This window comes from Haliotis rubra, unplaced genomic scaffold (assembly GCF_003918875.1).
Source record: "Haliotis rubra isolate DU_JTF1 unplaced genomic scaffold, ASM391887v1 Scf45, whole genome shotgun sequence".
NCBI lineage: Eukaryota > Metazoa > Mollusca > Gastropoda > Lepetellida > Haliotidae > Haliotis > Haliotis rubra.
Genome location: NW_025767135.1, coordinates 1408406 through 1427006, shown reverse-complemented (window position 1 = coordinate 1427006; position 18601 = coordinate 1408406). Strand labels below are relative to the sequence as shown.

Sequence of the window (18601 nt, the reverse complement as noted above, 5' to 3'; positions counted from 1 at the left end):
AAGTTAGGTACATGAAACGACATTGGTCCGATGCCATTCAATATTATGGCATAAAAGGAGTAAGCTACATCTTCTGGATTTAAAACAGAACTTTCAATTGTTTGTCCTGTTGACTCGAAGGACGAATCTGTGGTTATGAAAAATCTCCAGATGTTCTATGACTAGGATTCAGGAAGTCAGATAATTATGGTACAGCACGTCTCTAACTGTTAAGGGGGTGTACTTTGATAGCTCCCCTCTGCGCAATAATTAAAAGTGTAGATATGAAGCGGATTCATCCTGCGTCAGTGATGGACCGAATGTTGGGGATGAAGGGCGTCTGAGGGATGAAATCTGTAAAGAGGATTCACAGATGGTAGCACATCCGAGCTGGTGTGAGACATGGGTGACTCTCTTCCCAACAACACTTCCCGGACACACCGTGAAATAACTGGAAAACTGTTTTAGACCCACGGGCTTGCTCCCCTGAGTGGGACGGTCGGGTAGCCTAGTAGCTCAGGCGTTCGATAACCACGCCTTAAGTCTTGGTCGATTCTAACTTCGATACAATATGTCAAACCGCTTTTTGTTGTCCCTATCGCGGATTTGCTGAAAACAAAAATATTAAACAAAAACAGCCCACTTAAGAAAATACGAAAAACATCGCACTTACTTTTCAATTGTTTGCGCGAAAAATAAATGTACAGTCGAACCTAAATCTCTCGAACGCGGTTGAGACGAATTTTCGGTTGTGTGGAACTCATCTCTCGGTCCCTGACGATTTCCTTATATTTATCACTATTTTTACCCTAATGTCTCGAACTAATTCCCGGTTGTGTAGAACTCATTTTAGGGTCCCCCAAAACCCTAATAAGTACTTCAGAAAAACAAATTGCTTCAAACAGACTGAACATGTATTTTCAAACGCAGGATTTGTATCAGGATAAAAAATACAGAATAATGTTGTGAAAACAACCCCAAAAATCTCATGTCTCCTCCAGAATATAAAAAAACGGTCCTCAGTCGACAACATCTCCCTCATAACTCTGTGGATGACGTTGCTGTGCTGCCAAGACACATGCGCGTGGAAGAAAAGTCTCTCTCTAACAGATACAGCCCCAAAGGTTAAACGATAAACAGTTTACATGATGTATTGGTAAACAAGCATATAACATTTCAATGTAAAGCCGTTCTCAGGCTATTACATAACGCTATCTCCTTCCCGTGGGCGTCTTTTTACCTCGTCGTGATGACGGCGCGGCAGATCTTGCCGATACGACATGAAGGACGAAGATATCGTGTTTAATCCATCTCATTGCAGGGAACGCGTATGCAAATCGTACAATGTACAGTGTACTCGTACAGAGTAGATAAATACGCTTTGAGATATGTATACCGAAAGGTTAAAGTCGGAGCCACGTAATCGCTGTAGTGGGCGTGTAGATGACATTCCCGTTAGTTCTACAATCCCGCTTACGCATAAAGAAGCAGTTGTTTTCTATGATCTACGAGCTGGCAGTTGGTAACAGAAACTTGCTGAATAGCTTGACCTCTAGACATTTCTGTCTAACACTGTACTATTATGGGGCGGTGGGGTAGTCTTGTGGTTAAAGCGTTCGCTCGCCATACCGAAGGCCAGGGTTTAATTCCCAACATGGGTACAATGTGTGAAGTTTATTTCTTGGGTCCCCCGCCGTGATATTGCTGGAATATTGCTAAAATTGATACTCATTCACTCACACACGGTATTATTATTTCAGCTTTAACATGTGACTACCATTGCCTACGACGCGTAAATGCGCTGCGATATGGACATTGTGGAGGGCCCGGGTAGCCCAACAGCATTACGGCGCAATCTGCTGTGCAGGTCATTTGTAATCCGTAGGTTCGAATCTCGTATGTTCGATGGTTTGTCAGCACCAACCGTGATAATTTGTTTCACCAAAGTGGAACACGTTTAGACACTTTTGCTGACACATACATAAGCGGACCCAGGAATTTTCAACACCCCCTCCTCACGCCCCCACCCTTGGTACCGCCAATGCAAAACATTAACTTCAATCCGGTCTTTAGTCATTTTCAAAATGGGGAGGGGGTTGTTGTTGAACACCTTGAACCCCGCTTTGGAACCGCCAAAGACATATCCATATAATGATCCGTTAATCCCCAAACTATGACCCGTGCCTCGGAAACGGTTCCATCTGGGGGTTCAAACTACTCATAAATGATTACATTTGACGTCGTGGCTTACGTTAGCACCTTCTATGGGAGGCTTTAATGGAACTAAACATCTGGAGAATTAGGCCCAGATAACATAAAACGATAAGAAGGTCAGCCTGGTAAATTTGTATCCTTTACCATCACAGATAGTCATAATACTGCACGTTTCAAGTTAGGTACATGAAACGACATTGGTCCGATGCCATTCAATATTATGGCATAAAAGGAGTAAGCTACATCTTCTGGATTTAAAACAGAACTTTCAATTGTTTGTCCTGTTGACTCGAAGGACGAATCTGTGGTTATGAAAAATCTCCAGATGTTGTATGACTAGGATTCAGGAAGTCAGATAATTATGGTACAGCACGTCTCTAACTGTTAAGGGGGTGTACTTTGATAGCTCCCCTCTGCGCAATAATTAAAAGTGTAGATATGAAGCGGATTCATCCTGCGTCAGTGATGGACCGAATGTTGGGGGATGAAGGGCGTCTGAGGGATGAAATCTTTAAAGAGGATTCACAGATGGTAGCACATCCGAGCCGGTGTCAGACAAGTGGAAATGCGTTCATTGCGGGAAATATTGACCTGAATTTGTTAGGGGCAATTGGAAGTAATTATATCACTTTGTACACTTTCCTGGAATATGGTAAAACATGCATACTGTATACAATTTTTTACATGTACGGTGAAACTGATATTCTTATATAATATCTTTAAGATCCATCTAGAACAATTGTAACACGCATATGCATGTCTTTCTGTATATATTTGTATGAATAATGGGTCATTTGGCCTTGAAAACAATAAAGATGTTAATGATGATGATGATGATGATGATGATGATGATGATGATGATGATGATAAAGCTGATATCGAGATCCATCGTTGGGATACATTGTAGTTTTTCATTAAGTTGATTTTCACATGTACAGTGGTTGTAGAAAACAACATTTACACGTCTCTTAAACAGTATAAAACTCGGGTGTATTGAGGATATCATAGAATGGCCACGGCACATAATCTGGACATTATGGCAAAGAATCCATATGAGCAGAGATGCCAGCCAGTTTCAACATTTAAAGGCGAACATAGCAGCGGAGTCTCTGACGATTCTGCCCTAGAGATATACAGTAAACTTCGGTTATATCGAACTCATAAGCAGGACCAGCCAGTTTAATTTTAAAAGTTCGTTATATGCATTTCCACTACACTGTACAGCAAGTGGCAGGGAGCAAATATATGTTCGATATGTCCGTTAGTACGAAATAAGCGTGTTCGTTTACTGTACACTGACGTGCAAAAGAAACTACACCTGCTGTTGAGCGATTATTAAAAAACCCACCCAAAAAACGTCGAATGGTGACGTTATAGTCAGATGACTTATTCCAACGCGTACCCCTTTTTATGCTGGGTTAACAGAGGCAATTTTGAACAAACACACTTGCCTAAGGTCTCTCCACATGTATCACGTGTGCTTCGTTTTGGGGCAGGACTTAAGTCCCAGAAATGGCCAAATACGTTCACCCATCCAAGGACTCTCCGCGCTCGAACGTGGCTTAACTTCAACTGATTTGTGACCTGCGCTCTATGTACAGGACCACACGCCACCACAGTTTGTACGTTGGTATATATGAAGATGTATACATAGTATGATGTTTATCTGTTACGTAAAGGAACCTCGATACGCCGTCATATACTGGAATAGTGATGGTGGCGTTAAACAAAATTCACTGAATAAACCGCAATTCCACTACGCCGGAACTAGTTCCTGTACCATTCGCAATACCAGCGCTGCCATCTCTTAAGGGTTGACCAGTTGAGGCTGTCCTCTAGGAAACGACCAAATGCTCTGTTGTCATGTTTGAAGAGCAGTCACCATCGATCACCGTGTTTGCCGTCACTTAAGTGCCTCATATACAACGTGTCCCTCAACATTAAATCAATGTAAGCAGCGTCCATCCCACCCCCGCGTCTGGTGGTCCAAAATGTGATCCCTTAACCGCAGTTCCCTTTGACTAAGTGAATATTAAGACGGCCATAATAACGCAGGCTGAGGTCAATACCTACTTGTATTGTGGCACTGAGGCACGGCATGTAGCTGGAGAGTGTGCTAGAAGACCTTTGTCAATACTAACGCTATTACCATTTTGACAACTTCCAGATCAGTTACCGAAGTATGCGAAGCTCGGCTGTGCACTTCTCTCCGGGTGGTATAATAAGGTTAAATATTCCAGCTCAAGCAATGATATTGATAGCACTTGATTTGGACTATTTGATGCCGGTTTTATGTCAGAGGACATATAATGATTCGGAATGTGTAGGGTTTCTGGCATTAATCGTTAGCAATGCGATTGTGGATGTTTGTAGCATGGCACCACTATACACGTCTTATTAATGGCCACCCATGAAGATCCGGGTTAGAATTGATCTTCAGTAACCCATGCTTGGCGACTAACGGGATCGGGTGGTCAGGCTCGCTTACTGAGTTGACCCACATGTCATCGTATCCGAATTGCGTAGATCTGTTAATGCTGTTGATCACTGGATTGTCTGGTCCAGATCTCATTATTTACAAACCGCCGCCATATAGCTGGAATATTGCTGAATGCGGCGTAAAACTAAACTCACTCACTCTAATTGATGGCGCGTGTGCACAAGCATCTAGGCGCCGCAATTCGTCGTACAGAGTTGCGTCCCTTTGACACGCCAGAAACCTATGATGGCGAGTTCGAATCCAGATTGGCCTCGATTACGTATTTAGGTTTGTTAGTATATTACCCAAAATGGTAAACGTTTGAGACCCGCATCAATTCGGGCTTCCTCCAACACGACGATGTGATCTAAAACTGATAAGAGCGGCCTTAAATCCAGCTCACTCACTCACTTGCGTATGATGCCGGGAATCACAACTGAATTACAGACATTCTTGTCGGAGCTGTAGTTTTGCTTACGCCAGTAGGATGTTATAAGCATTTCTTAAAGATCATGTGACGGCATGGTTTGTCGGTACAGCATGTGGTCGGCTTTGAGTTGGAAGCCTTGACGTAAATGTCAGCCGTTCCGGAGAGGATTGTTAATATCGCCTGACCGATCTCTTGTGCATGATATGGAGGCTTCCAGAAATGAAATATTCCACCCAAAGACAGCTTAGAAGGGCAGGTACAGCTGCTGGTGAAGACTAATATGTCTACATCAATTTACCTTGACTTAATGGTCACGTTGCCAGCATACAAAGACGTTCCATTTACCTTGTTATTGAGCCATGAATCTGGAATTGTTTAGGTTTGTTAAGCTGACAGATGTGTTATATGGCATATATGTTTATAGCTGAAACGAACGAAACACTTTATAGCCGACTAACATTTGAAGATTCCATATATTTAAATGCCACAATCGATAGAATTCAATGAAAATGCTAGAAAGGTATTTGAGTTTCACATAACATACACTGAAGAGTAATATTTTGTTGACATTATTAAAATGCTCCTTCTCTGTTCTCTACAGTAGGAACAACACAGAAGTGAAGAACTCACTCAAAGAGTTAGTGAGCTGGGTTTTAAGCTGCTTTCAGCAATATTTCAGCAATATGACAGTGGTGACCGCAGAATTGAACCGAGACCTTTGGCGTGACGAACGAACGCTTAAACCACCTGGCCACCTCACCGTCGCTTGAAGTGGAGGAGCGCCAATAGGTTGATTTCTAGGACGCCTAGTACACATTTTTCTGGAGAGGATTAGTATTTTCCTTCTTGGGTCGGAACATTATTAGGCGTTAAAACCTCATGAGCAAAATATCAGTCTATCAAAAGCCACAAAACTCTTACCATAGTCATAGAAGACCTCTTCTCGAAGAAGGTACATTGTGGTTCGCTATGTCACGAGCATGTCTGAATGCATCACTGTGAAATAGTGATGAATGCAGGCATTCTCGAAAAGGTGAACGTATCTTGACACCTATCACAAACACATGCCAAGGCAAATCAATTTTTCAATGATATTAGGGACACAATGAATAGATTTCACAAATTCTACCTATGGTAGACATTGAATCTCGCGGGAAAGAAAACTGTGCTTCACAGATTTTGTCCACTTTACGAATCGAACCCGGTCTTCTGCTCGAGGAACCAAGAATCTGTGATAACTGTGTTCAGATCAACTACTCAGAATCGTTTCTTTCCAAAATGCCTTTCAACAAAGAGACATTTTACTACCAGCAATGTTTTATGTTCCTTCGTTTCAGGGGGAGGTGGGGTAGCCTAGTAGTTAAAGCGTGCACTTGTTCCACTTAAAGACCCGGGTTCTATTCCCCATATATGTGCAATGTTTGAATCCCATTTCTAGTGTCCCCAGCAATGATATTGCTGGAATATTGCTAAAAGCGGCGTAAAACCATACTCACTCACTCCTACGTTTCATAAACAGGGATTGCCATACTAGTTCAGTGTGTCAGCATTGAAAGTTCCAGTGTAAGCAAAAACGCTTATAAAACCAAACACCCAGTCTAAGAGAATGGAACACTCGACATACCAGTCGCAGAACAGGTGGCTGTTGCTCCTGTTGCCAGGGTAACGGCTGAAGACGTATAAGCTCAGTGGCTCGGATGTTTAACATGAAACAGCGAATATAGGCCAGAGCATTCTCGCGTTACTGAAGAGGACCCGTTGATGGTTTAAATGTGTTCAAACTTAATCCCACACTCAGCTCTACTCTAGATGGCTAACATATAATTGCTCCTATTGTTTTGTATGTGGCGTTAATAAGCCAGCTTACTTTAGATGCTTCACATACTAAGCGCTTGTTTACGATCACTTTGCACTGAATTGCCTCTAACCCGATTTGGAAATAATAGGATGAATTAATCGATTGAAGTGGCTGTTAGTTTAAAGATAAGATGCCCTAATTCTTGCAAATGGGACATGTCGTGAATAATTAATCTTTCCGTATATAGATGCTGTGGCACGTTTATGAAAGTCAGGAGTACAATTATCGTCCACGCTTAATGTACAATGGCCTCATTCAGCTTCTGTTTGACGTTCTGTACATGATCAAATATAATAAGGTCTGGAGAAACACGGACCTCTATGGTTAGTAGATCGGATGCTCAGAGAGCAGAGGTCGGGGTTCGATTCCGGCCATGTCATACAATAAGCTCTATCCTAATAATACGGAAGTCTAGATAAGGGAACAGTTCAAGGACGCCAGTCATTTATAGGGACAGCTTGTTCTTACTATTTATATAATCTACGGATTGACAGTTCTCTTAGCTATGTAGTGCTTTTTGTTCAAATCATTATTTTACCCAGTAGATATTAAACTTAAAAATCGAAGTTCGTATGTATTTGCAAGCCTAGAATATGTGGCATGTCTTGATTACGACAGTTTATAGTCTCTGGGCACCTTTTTGTTATATTTAGGAAACATGATTTAGAAATCGGTTTTCTGTAAAAAAAATCATTTTAGAGATTAGATTTTAGTCTAATGCGATCATTGTTGAACCACTTAGTATTGGACAGCCAGGTAATCAGCTAGTTCTATTTGCGGGGAGCATTCGTCGAAGAAGAGCAACTACAGTTTAGCAGCTGACGTCACGTAATAAGGGACCCATATAACTGATGTAGGACCTTTCAAGGAAAGATGTAATCGCCGATAGGTACAAAAGCTACAGAATCCAACTGCTTATAGAAGTGAATATTCTGAAAGTCTACATGTAGAATACCCAATAGGAAACGGGTCCCGATCTGTACGGATAAACAACTTCTGAATGGGTTAATGAGATTCCGACGTTTGAGTGCTGACGTCAGCTGAGTTAGAATACTTGTTGTTTTTCTATCGATCTCGCCAAAGTGCATCGGGGAAGTCATTCAAGGACAAGGATAATGTTGGCAATGTTTTCTCTTTATTGCTTCCGTTATAACCCCGTTGTGGCACTATGATATCAAATGATGGCCATTTAAACTCGGCTGCGTGATCACAGTTGAATCAGAGCACAATTTACCAGCTGATGGCGAATGAAGTGCAGTAAACAGATCGATATCAAGCTGAACTATCAAACCCACATATTCTGTACCCTCGTTTATCCATAAAGAGATTCCATTAGACATAAAAGGCAAAATAATGTTTCAAAATATGTGTATGGGTAAACGAAATTCAATGACACCAGCTGTTTGCGAGAAGGGCAAGCATGCGTTGCATTGCGGTTTAATACGGTGATATACGATATTAATTAAATTACCCATGTAACAATAAGAATTGGTCATCTATTTCTAACCATATTCTCATTCAGTCGATGCGCATTACCTCCTTGCCAAGGAAACGATTCCTGCAATTGTAGCCAGAAAACAGCTCGTAATTGACGTCGTGCAAGGCCGTATGCCAACCATTATATTCTGTGCTATTACTGCTGTAATGTCGGTCGCCACGACGGTGATGTTGGTTGATGTCAGAGGATGCGTCTAGGGAGAAGGTAACGGTATTTATCTGCACGCCGTCTCGCCATCTGCAGCTAGGTATTCATGAGGCTCATCATTAACTACCTCCACACGTAGATCGGAGATGGGTAATGATATGCTTACTGCTTCTCCGCGTTATTCTTGGCGACGTTACTGGCACAGACACCGTTGTATCACTGACATGCACGCACAGGCTGAGAACCACTTTGTTCTGAAGACTTGGCTGTATTGGCATGGCAGTCCCACTTAGACTTCTCACAGTCTCTGAACTGCATTATTTCCCAGCACTTTCTGCAATGTTTAACCTAGATGAAGCAGGGTTAGACTTCCTCAGGTGCAGGTTCTCCCATCTCACTGAGTCTCCTTTTTAATTTCAGTGGAATTATTTGTGATATCTTTCTTTAGCCTTGTAACACATATAATTGTTGAACGTGTGTTGGCGTATATGAATGCCCATGGTGGTTACACTCGCTATTCATGACTATCCCCAAGCTCCTGTCTCATCACGTGACTCTTTATGCACTTTTTGATGAACTTGATTTGTGTAATTTTCAAATTTTGTCCCCTTGACTCTTTCTCAATGAATTGCGGCAAATGCAAGACCAGCATTACAATGAATTTTCAGTTAAATTAGTGGAAAATGATTTCTGTTTGTAAAATAATTATCATAAATCTCACATACGTCTTTGTTTCTATTTGCTTTTTGTCAAGGGAAGTCGGTGATAGTTTTCTTTTGTCCGGTAGTTAATATTCAGAGGCGAAGCGTTAGTCTGGCCCTACTCAGCTAGGGCCACTCGCGTAGACAGGAATAAACATGGCACTGAGTTGGCACTTTGGAACAGTACATCGGAAATTCCAGCTCTTGGTTTTATCTACCACGGAGTACAACAACAACAAAAACAACAACAACAACGGCCATATAACTAATCCAGACTTTATTTAAAAGGTTTGAAATACCAATGGACTTGACATGTTTACTATCTATCGTGTTATAAATTACACAACCTGACACCTGTTTACTATATATTGTGGTGGTAAATTAAACAACCTGACACGTTAATAAACACATGTTTACTATCTGTTGTGGTTGTAAATTACACAACCTGGCACTCTGGGGGCAAGCCTGTCTAACAGATCTCAGAGAATAATTTAAAAGGGTGAGTGAGTTTGGTTTCACGCCGCTTTTAGCAATATTCTAGCAATACCATGGCGGTGGACACCAGAAATGGGCTTCACACAATTCTTGCTTCCTCATCAGGTGAAGTGTTCAACAATACCGTCAGTTAATGAGAATCAGCTCTGAAACGATGTATATAGAATAAAACGAAGTTGTTATCCACAAAACGTGTCATGTATTCAGATTTATAAATAGGCATACGTTTACTACCTACTGTGATGTTCAATAGAAAAAATAAACATATCAAATTTAATGAGCGTGTGTTTACTATATATTGTCATGGTAGATCTTGCACAATCTTGCTCATGAGTAATTGTGTACTGCCTATTGCGGTTATAAATTACACGTTTATCTAATGTGGTATTAGACAATTGACATCACTACCTTTGATTGTGTTACAGTAAAACAACCCGAAAACGTGTGATCGCTACCTTTCCCACGTGGACCGTATTGTACTACCTTGTGATTGAACGCCACATAATATTGCTACTGCATTTGTAATATACAGATAGTAAGTAATAAAATAGTGTTACCAATACTCCCTGTCCACAGTGGTGGATTCGTATACATCGCAAAGGAGAAAACCCCCAAGACGTTTCTGTATTGAGAGGTGAAATGTGTTAGAGATCAGTTGACTGCGTCTCGCTGTAATCAGGCCGTGACAGTGTAATGTTCCTTAGATGATATATAGTGCTATACACTACTGAGCGACTGACTTACTGGCTTTGACGTCACTATGGAGGTGAAGTAGGTTATATCCCATTGATATGTTGACATACATTCTCCTGTGATGTGGGAGACCTCAACACCCAATGAAATCCAAGGTGGAGTCAGCCAGGGTGTCATGCTAAGACCCCTGTACATTAATTTCGGGATTAGGATGAAATGAAAGCGAGTCCCTACCCAGAAAGCAGATTACACATCGCCATTTTCCGGAAAATAGGAACGTTACAGAAAGTAATGTTTGACATGTACAGAACATATATTAACTTATTTTCTGTGAGAAAATATGCATTTGTTAAGTTGGTTATATCACATGTTATGTTTGGGATTATTTGGGATAACGAGGTGGCTGTGTGGGTTAGATGCGTGAATATGTGTGCTGGCGATTAGGTGCCTGAATCTGAGAGCGTGGGTTCGAATCCCGAATGGGACCCAACAAAAGTAGTAAAATCAGTTCTTTACAGAAAGTGTAATGCCAAATATGCCATGTTACATTTGACCATTTTCTTGATTGTGATTCATTGTTAAACATAGTTTGGACATTTTATATATTATGTAACTCTCATTTAGGCAGTTAAGAAATTTCAAATATGTATTTCTCAGTTAAGAATATTAAATATGTTTTTCTCGGTTACGAAATTTTAAATATGTGTTTATCACCCTGGAAAAGGTCACTGTAACACTATGAAAGGGGTAAAAAAGTAAGGCTGTAAAATGCGGACTTACTGACTGAACGTCTCAGATTCAATTAGTGCCCTGCGGTTCTCCTTCCTGAAGACGATTCGTGGTTGCGTGAATTTAATATCCGCCACCACAGGTGTCCCACATAGCATTGACGTTATGGGCGCTTAGTCGTTTTGTTGAATCAGCTATATAATTGCACCGACTCGACCGTTTCATTACTAACTTCTTGCAACAATATACATTATGTCAATCTGACAGGATTTGTTGAATTAGCCGTGTATCCGATTGCTTTAAAAGTGCCTAAATAAATAGACCTCAGATCATATGTCTTGTGATGATACCATCACGTGGAATGTACATTTTATAAATATGGAATGTTAACTTTTTGATTCAATATGAGTGTGACTAGGAAATGGAAGCGTGATTCTTTCATTTCTGAATATCATCCCAAGACAAGTTTATGACGAGCAATGTTTTTTTAGAATTGCTTTAAAACATAATACTTTTTACTTATACAAAAGCACTTAATGTTGTCAAGAATATTTTGATATTTGTGCGTTTGGCCGTCCATATGATCACGTGGAAGAGTTCCAATGCTGATCTGGGTTGGAACTGTCTTCAGCAACAAATGTGGTCAGGCTCGTTGACTTGGTTGATACATGCCATCGTATCCCATTTGCGGAGATCGATACTCATGATGTCAGTCACTGGATTGTCTGGTCCAGACACAATTATCCACAGGCTGTCGTGATGTGGCTGGGATATTCTCGAGTTAAAACAACAAACAAATATGACTGGGCTATTGTCAACTTAAACAACAAACTATGAAGAGTTTATTATTGATATCTGCCAGTATTGAACATTTCTGCCTTGCCTTTCAGGGTTAACTCCCCTTCACCAAGCTGTGCTCGATGGAAACTGTGACGCTGTTCGCCTATTGGTTAATCACGGTGCTGACGTCAACATGCTGGATGGAGATCATTGGACGCCTCTTCATGCGGCATGCGCAGAAGGGCACGCTGATATTGTCCGGTGGGTCTCCTTATTTCATTCTATTAATTATTGATTTCTATCACATAATGATTGAATTTTGCAATTCTTAATGCATAATGTAGAAAGCATCTAAGCTATAGAGGAATTGAAGATATTCCGGCGCCGCTATTAAACCTAAACTGGAAGACAAGACACCCATGAAAACATTCAGTTCAGGTGTCTTACACCCTGTCAAGTGAAACGTTTCACCTTTTCATATAAGAACTAATCACACTGCACAAGGACTGACTGACTGAGTTTGGTTTTACGCCGCTTTTAGCAATATTCCAGCAACATCACGGCGGGGGACACCAGAAATGGTCTTCACACATTGTACCCATGTGGGGATTCGAACCCGGGTTTTCGGCGTGACGAGCCAACGCTTTAACCACTAGGCTACCCCACCGCCCCACACTGCACAAGGAACCCACACTGCACAAAGAACCCATGGGATGTCGAATAACAAAATACGCCCTTCATAACCTACCCTTGTCGTAAATGGCGACTAAATTGACCGGGTTGTCGGTCTTCTACACTTGATTGATTACATCAGTTCTCAGTTAAGTGGCGGTGGGATGGCTTAGTGGTTACCCGGGTTCGAATCCCAACATAGATACAGTGTAAGAAGCCCACGTCTGGTTTCCCCTGCGTGATATTGCTGGAATGAAGCTAAAACTAAACTCACTCATTCACTCACTCCCACTTGAGTGGATCGGTGCCCAAGACGTTAATCACTTGATAATGTGATCCAGAGTCGGTATATTTACAGACCTCCGTGATAAAGTTGCAATATTAATGATAGCGGCATTAAACAACAAATACAAAATCTTTATCAGTTTCTCCCGAAGAACAGTTGGGCAGAGACTGCTCATTAGGCATTCCGCATTCCGTTTTTCTTCTCTCGACGTCTCAGTAGCAGCGCCAGCGTCACCGTCGATATGGGAATAATGTCCTCCCTTACTTGCGTAATTAACCCAGTTAGCATAAATCCTGGCGATATGCTAAATGTGATATGTCATACGCGTTGTGAGAATAGCTAAAAGGGAACTGAATGTCTTCGGAGGACATTTCAGTATGTGTTTCCAATTAATGATGTTATGTTTGGCACGAGGACAATATTTCTTACACGGGTTACACGGCGAAGGCAGTAATATCATGTAGAACCTGTCTAGGGTATATTCTGCGAGTGTAAGTGCCTTTCTAATAGGCTGAAACAAAATATACAACAATGGCGCTGAGCGTTGCGTTACAATAACACATATTGGTAAACAGACTGGCAGACACTAACTGTTTATGGCTTTCGGTTTTACAGTGTATAAAATTTCGCACGTACGATACCGTCGCTGATTAGAAATCCTGAAGTCTGAAATGTGAATACTCTTACATATTTACGCAATAAATAGTCAGTAAATCTAAAGTGTTGCGAACCCTATGCAGTTTCTGGGTAGAATATGTTTGTATCCCTTGCGTCTCGTACAGTGTGGCGGAGAGGAGTTGGATGGGTGACCGTATCTTGTGACTGTTTCTCAGGTTTCGGTCCTGGCCCACACTGAAGCTCATTTAGCATACTGAAGCACATGGAGAACATGGAACACATGGAACGCATACAGCGTCTCCTTTGGGAAATGACTTAGTTCCAAATATGCCCTTGTTCGCTAAGCAGGGAAGGTGAGATGGTAGTATGTGACTATTAACCTTCAAGCGGATCACGGGAAACTTCGGTCGGATACTCCTCAGGGAGCCGAGAGTAAAAGTGATCCACTGACCGGGTTAATAAGAATGCAGCGCTTCGAATATACATTGCGTATTGAGATATACGTTTTCAAAGCATATTATTTTATCAGCAGCAGCACTAACATCATCGTTATTATTGTTATTGTCATATCATATTTTTCTTCAGGTTTCTACTGAAAAAAGGCGCAGATCGACACATCCTGACAGCTGAGGGTGAGCGTCCCCTTGACCTCGTTGACCCCACCGACGTGGACGTTATCAGCATCATGCTTGCAAGCCAGGCAGCATCACAGACAACGTTGGAGTCAGATGACGACCTTGACGATTCCAACGAAGAAGATTGTGACAAGGAAAATGGCAACACGTGATGGGGCGAGGTATGACGACTCCAGCAGTGTACGACGGACATTAACATGGCTGTGCTCACTGGAGTAAAGACCTCGAAGATGCAACAGATAATCAGTGGTGCACAACGGGTGGAGTCGACAACTGCTACGGCAACCTCAACGATGTAGCAGTGATGTACTAGTTTATGGAGATGGTACATGGTCGTGTAAATGCGTCGCAATGAGATACGCGCATCCTGTGCAACACCATTGGATGGCTAACTGGATAGTTTAAACCCGAACCTGCGGATTTGATCCTGCGCTTCAATGGTGACCTTTCTTCATCTTTACTAAGCTTTGTGCAACATTGACCTTCGATTCACTGCTGATCAAAATTTAGTATCATGTTGAAAAACCGACCAACTAGATGGATCACCTTTGTCAGCCCATTCCTTATGGTCCTTGACCAATAAACATAAGTGTTCCTAACAACCAATAACAATGCTTCTTTCTGACGCACTTTCTATGTGACCAATCCAGTCCAGGAATTTGTGACAATCAGATCAGGACTTTGTGACCTATTAACAGCATTATCATAACCTAAGGGTACGTCCTACCGCTCAACGATCAGTCGCATATCAACGCATGGTGCATCCACGTAACATTCTGTTACCGATTCTGAAGTTTATTTAAAAAATAAACCTTTGACTTTGACGAGTGTGTTACCGTGTGCCTGTGGTTCTTTGAAGTGACGTGTTTGTTCTGATCGCGGCTCTCGCTGTACCTCACCTGTGATTGTTGCTGTGACCTTTTCAAGAACCGAAAAATGTGTTATAGTGTTGGTTTAATTGTGCCGGACTTGTGAAGACACTTCATCATTCTGCAGCAATGGACACAGGCTTCTCTTGCCAGATATTGTGTTGCATCATCTACCGTGGCAGCAAAATGTGCAACATCGTTGTCTTGTTTATGATGTAGGTTGATATAGTGTGGCTAGAGGTTAATTCAATTCAGCCAAATATACTGTCGGGCTAAAAAAAGTATACACCTGAAAATTGGATTTGACCAAAACATTACAAACGTTACCAAAACGTAACTCGTCTCTAACAGTGGAAGGTCCAAAACAACCGTGACACCCATGTCACGTGCATCACCATCGAAACAAAAATTCGTGTTTGTTGTATTTTCAACCACCACCAAATATAGGTGTATGCGTTCTTTTGCTCGGCAGTTTAGAAATGGCGTTAGCAGTATTTACAACCTCAAATGGTCTCTTTGGGCCTCGAATACCCTTAGGTGTAAAATTATGTCTACAGAAAGTGCCATGAGTTGTGATTTGTCCATTTAGTGTCTTTTGTGAGCTATAGAATCGGCTCAGACAGAAAATATAAAAAGACTGTCCCAATAACCTGAAACGTAACGAGAACTTATGTAAAGAACTATCAACTATAAGGAACAGTTGTATAGCTTTCCAGTAGAAATTAGCGTTATTGTTTCGGATGTATCGATTTGTAGTTCAAGATCAGATGCGGTTTCTTACTCCTGGAGTTCATACGTAATTAAAGAGTGGCGACATGCTAGCTTGCTCGCCGGATACGACCTTTGACTCGATGGTGACTGAATACATTTGTACAATCAATGAATTTTAGAATCTTAAAATAGAAAATTTAGTTTATATATTCATTAGATCTGGGTAGATTATGAGTATATATCTGCCCTAATACGGGTACATTATTGTGGAAACACAATGCCTGGTCAAATGTAACGTGTGTTATAATGGGGATTCGCTTCCTCAGCGAAGTAGAGATTCTAGTGCTGATTTTGTGTGATGCGATTAGGTGCCTTATTCTGAGAATGTTTGTTCGATTCCCTGATAGGACTCAAGTATCAGAATCTGTACTTTACTGAGAAAATGAAATTCCAAATAGAACATTGGGCACATTGTTGTCCAGTGTACGCGACACGAAATCTTTCTTTTTTTAGATTAATGTCGAATGTACATAGGGCGTAAATCTTTTTACATTGTGGTAAATGCATTCAGTTTTGTAGAAAGAACATTTATTATGAACAATGCTGAACCTTTTGCCGTAGCGTTGTGACGTGCTGTGACGATCGATGTGTGTACTTTCTAGTCATGTGATACCCTAGATTCGCTGTATATGCATGCATACGTCTGGTATTGGCACCCTGCTACTGGTGGGGTAACCTTCAGATTTCAATTATTGGTGTCAGTGCAGGTTGAGAAGTGACCATATTCTATCAAACTTATAACTGACTCTTTAGAATTAGCTAGGTGTAAGTCGTGTACACAATTGCAAGATTCTGAAACAACGTGTTATGATAATATCATACTGGTAAAGCGAAATGACCTGATGCTGAAACTACGTTTATGACGAATACGCATATCACGAACTGACGGATATATCGAACTGTATTTCTGGTCCTGACAACTTACTGAAAAACATTGGTCAAAATGCATATAACGAACTGCGTTTGTCACGAAGTGAAATTAGTGGTTCGTTTGAGTTCGATATAACCGTAGTATTAAACAATACACTGTACACGAACTAAGATGGTCACTTCTTGGTAAGGCATCTGTGAAACCACAAGCGCTATAGGATAGGCCCTGTGAGTATTTGTATATATACCTCAGTGAGAACACAGTCACCAGTTAACCATATGCACATGAATCAGTTACCTTATTTATGAGTTCCAATGTGGACAGGTCAGAAGGGTCATCCTTCGTCCAGGGTCGGAACAGAAGCGCGTTTCAATTTTTTTAAATACATATTCCGTCGACATTTTCATTTTTTAGACGTTTCTATCGCCCTAAAATATGTTAATTCAATATTACATGCATTCGCTGACGCGCCATTTATATGTGTATGCATAAAGATAAATGTTTCATTCCTCTTAAGTAAATGCCCCGTAGCAATGAACCCGTTTTATATTGACTGGTTCCTGACTGTCTGTACGTAGGGTCACTCTCATATGGAGAAAAGAAGCAGCCGCGTTGTATCGTTTTTTTTGCCTTATATAACATGTCTTTAGATAAGATAGTGACAAAGAAAATGTATGTTTGAATATTGTCCAATTACAAAACACAAAATCAAAATAAAAGCAAAGGGATCGAACACAACTTGATTTTACAATTGCCATCCTGGCACCTTGATACCTTTTCCCTTAAAAATATAAATAAAAACTTCGCAGTTTTCTGAAAATATTATTTTAACAAATAATACTCAGCGTCTATTAGTTTATTGATATACTCAGCATTAGGGTAGAGGTCAGGTTGTAGAGGGGCGTCATTGGGAGTCCTTTATAGAACAAACAGGCTTAAAGAGTGTCCCAATCTAGGTCTAGACGTAATTAGTGCTACTTGTGAAAGTAAAACATCATGTGCGTGTTATAACCATTAACTGCTGAGGTAATAAAGCATTATCCATCATTAATTTGAGTCATCAGACTGAAAAATTGTCTTCATAACGTTGAATCACATGGGGTAGGGCTGTCAGTTTCGCGGCGCCCAGTCCTCTTTTAAACAGACCCACAAATCCGTTGCTGTTTCTCTGGAATCAAATGTGTATTTCTTCAATTGGTATCTGCATCAGCCCCGAGATGCGGACTTCATTTTGTTTTAATGGAGCTCCCATTTGGTTCCTTGTTGTGTTTTTAAAGTAATTATTTTCTTATTGACGACTGTCTAAATGGGTTTCCTATCCTCAAATTGGTGTGCTCATCTTTCACATCCATAACCACAGTAAATAAAGATGTTCGTCATTCTAACTGTCTTGTCTTCCCTCTTAAGGCTCAGCTGACGGGGCGGTGGGGTAGCCTAGTGGCTAAAGCGTTCTCTCGACACGCCGAAGACTCGGGTTCGAATCCCCACATGGGCACAATGTGTGAAGCCCATTTCTGGTGTCCCCCGCCGTGATGTTGCTGGAATATTGCTAAAAGCGGCGTAAAACCAAACTCAGTCAGTCAGTCTTAAGGCTCAGCTGACGGGGCTGTTGGGTAGCCTTGTGGCTAAAGCGTTTTCTCGACACGCCGAAGACTCGGGTTCTATTCCCCACATGGGTACAATGTGTGAAGTCCATTTCTGGTGCCCCCAGTCGTGATATTGCTGAAAATATTGGAAAAAGCGGCGTAAAACTACACTCATTCACTCACCGGTCACAAACCAATCCAGTGGTTGACTGTCACTCTGATGGTTGCTCAAGAAACACCGACCGAAATAAGATAGAAGTGTATTCTCTGAAAATTGATTTTCCCTCGGT

General features: G+C 41.3%; 1 protein-coding gene across 2 annotated transcripts in view; it reads left to right on the top strand.

Annotated features, from left to right (window-relative positions):
- Positions 1 to 18106, top strand: part of LOC124289839 (protein phosphatase 1 regulatory subunit 27-like) — a 54824-nt gene extending 36718 nt beyond the window's left edge. For both annotated transcript variants that reach the window (XM_046726514.1, XM_046726513.1), the window contains 2 exons: positions 12114 to 12264; positions 14165 to 18106. In XM_046726514.1, the coding sequence (XP_046582470.1) occupies positions 12114 to 12264; positions 14165 to 14366 (353 nt within the window). In that variant the 3' untranslated portion in view covers positions 14367 to 18106. The remainder of the gene's footprint in view (positions 1 to 12113; positions 12265 to 14164) is intronic.
- Positions 18107 to 18601: the final 495 nt, after the last annotated feature.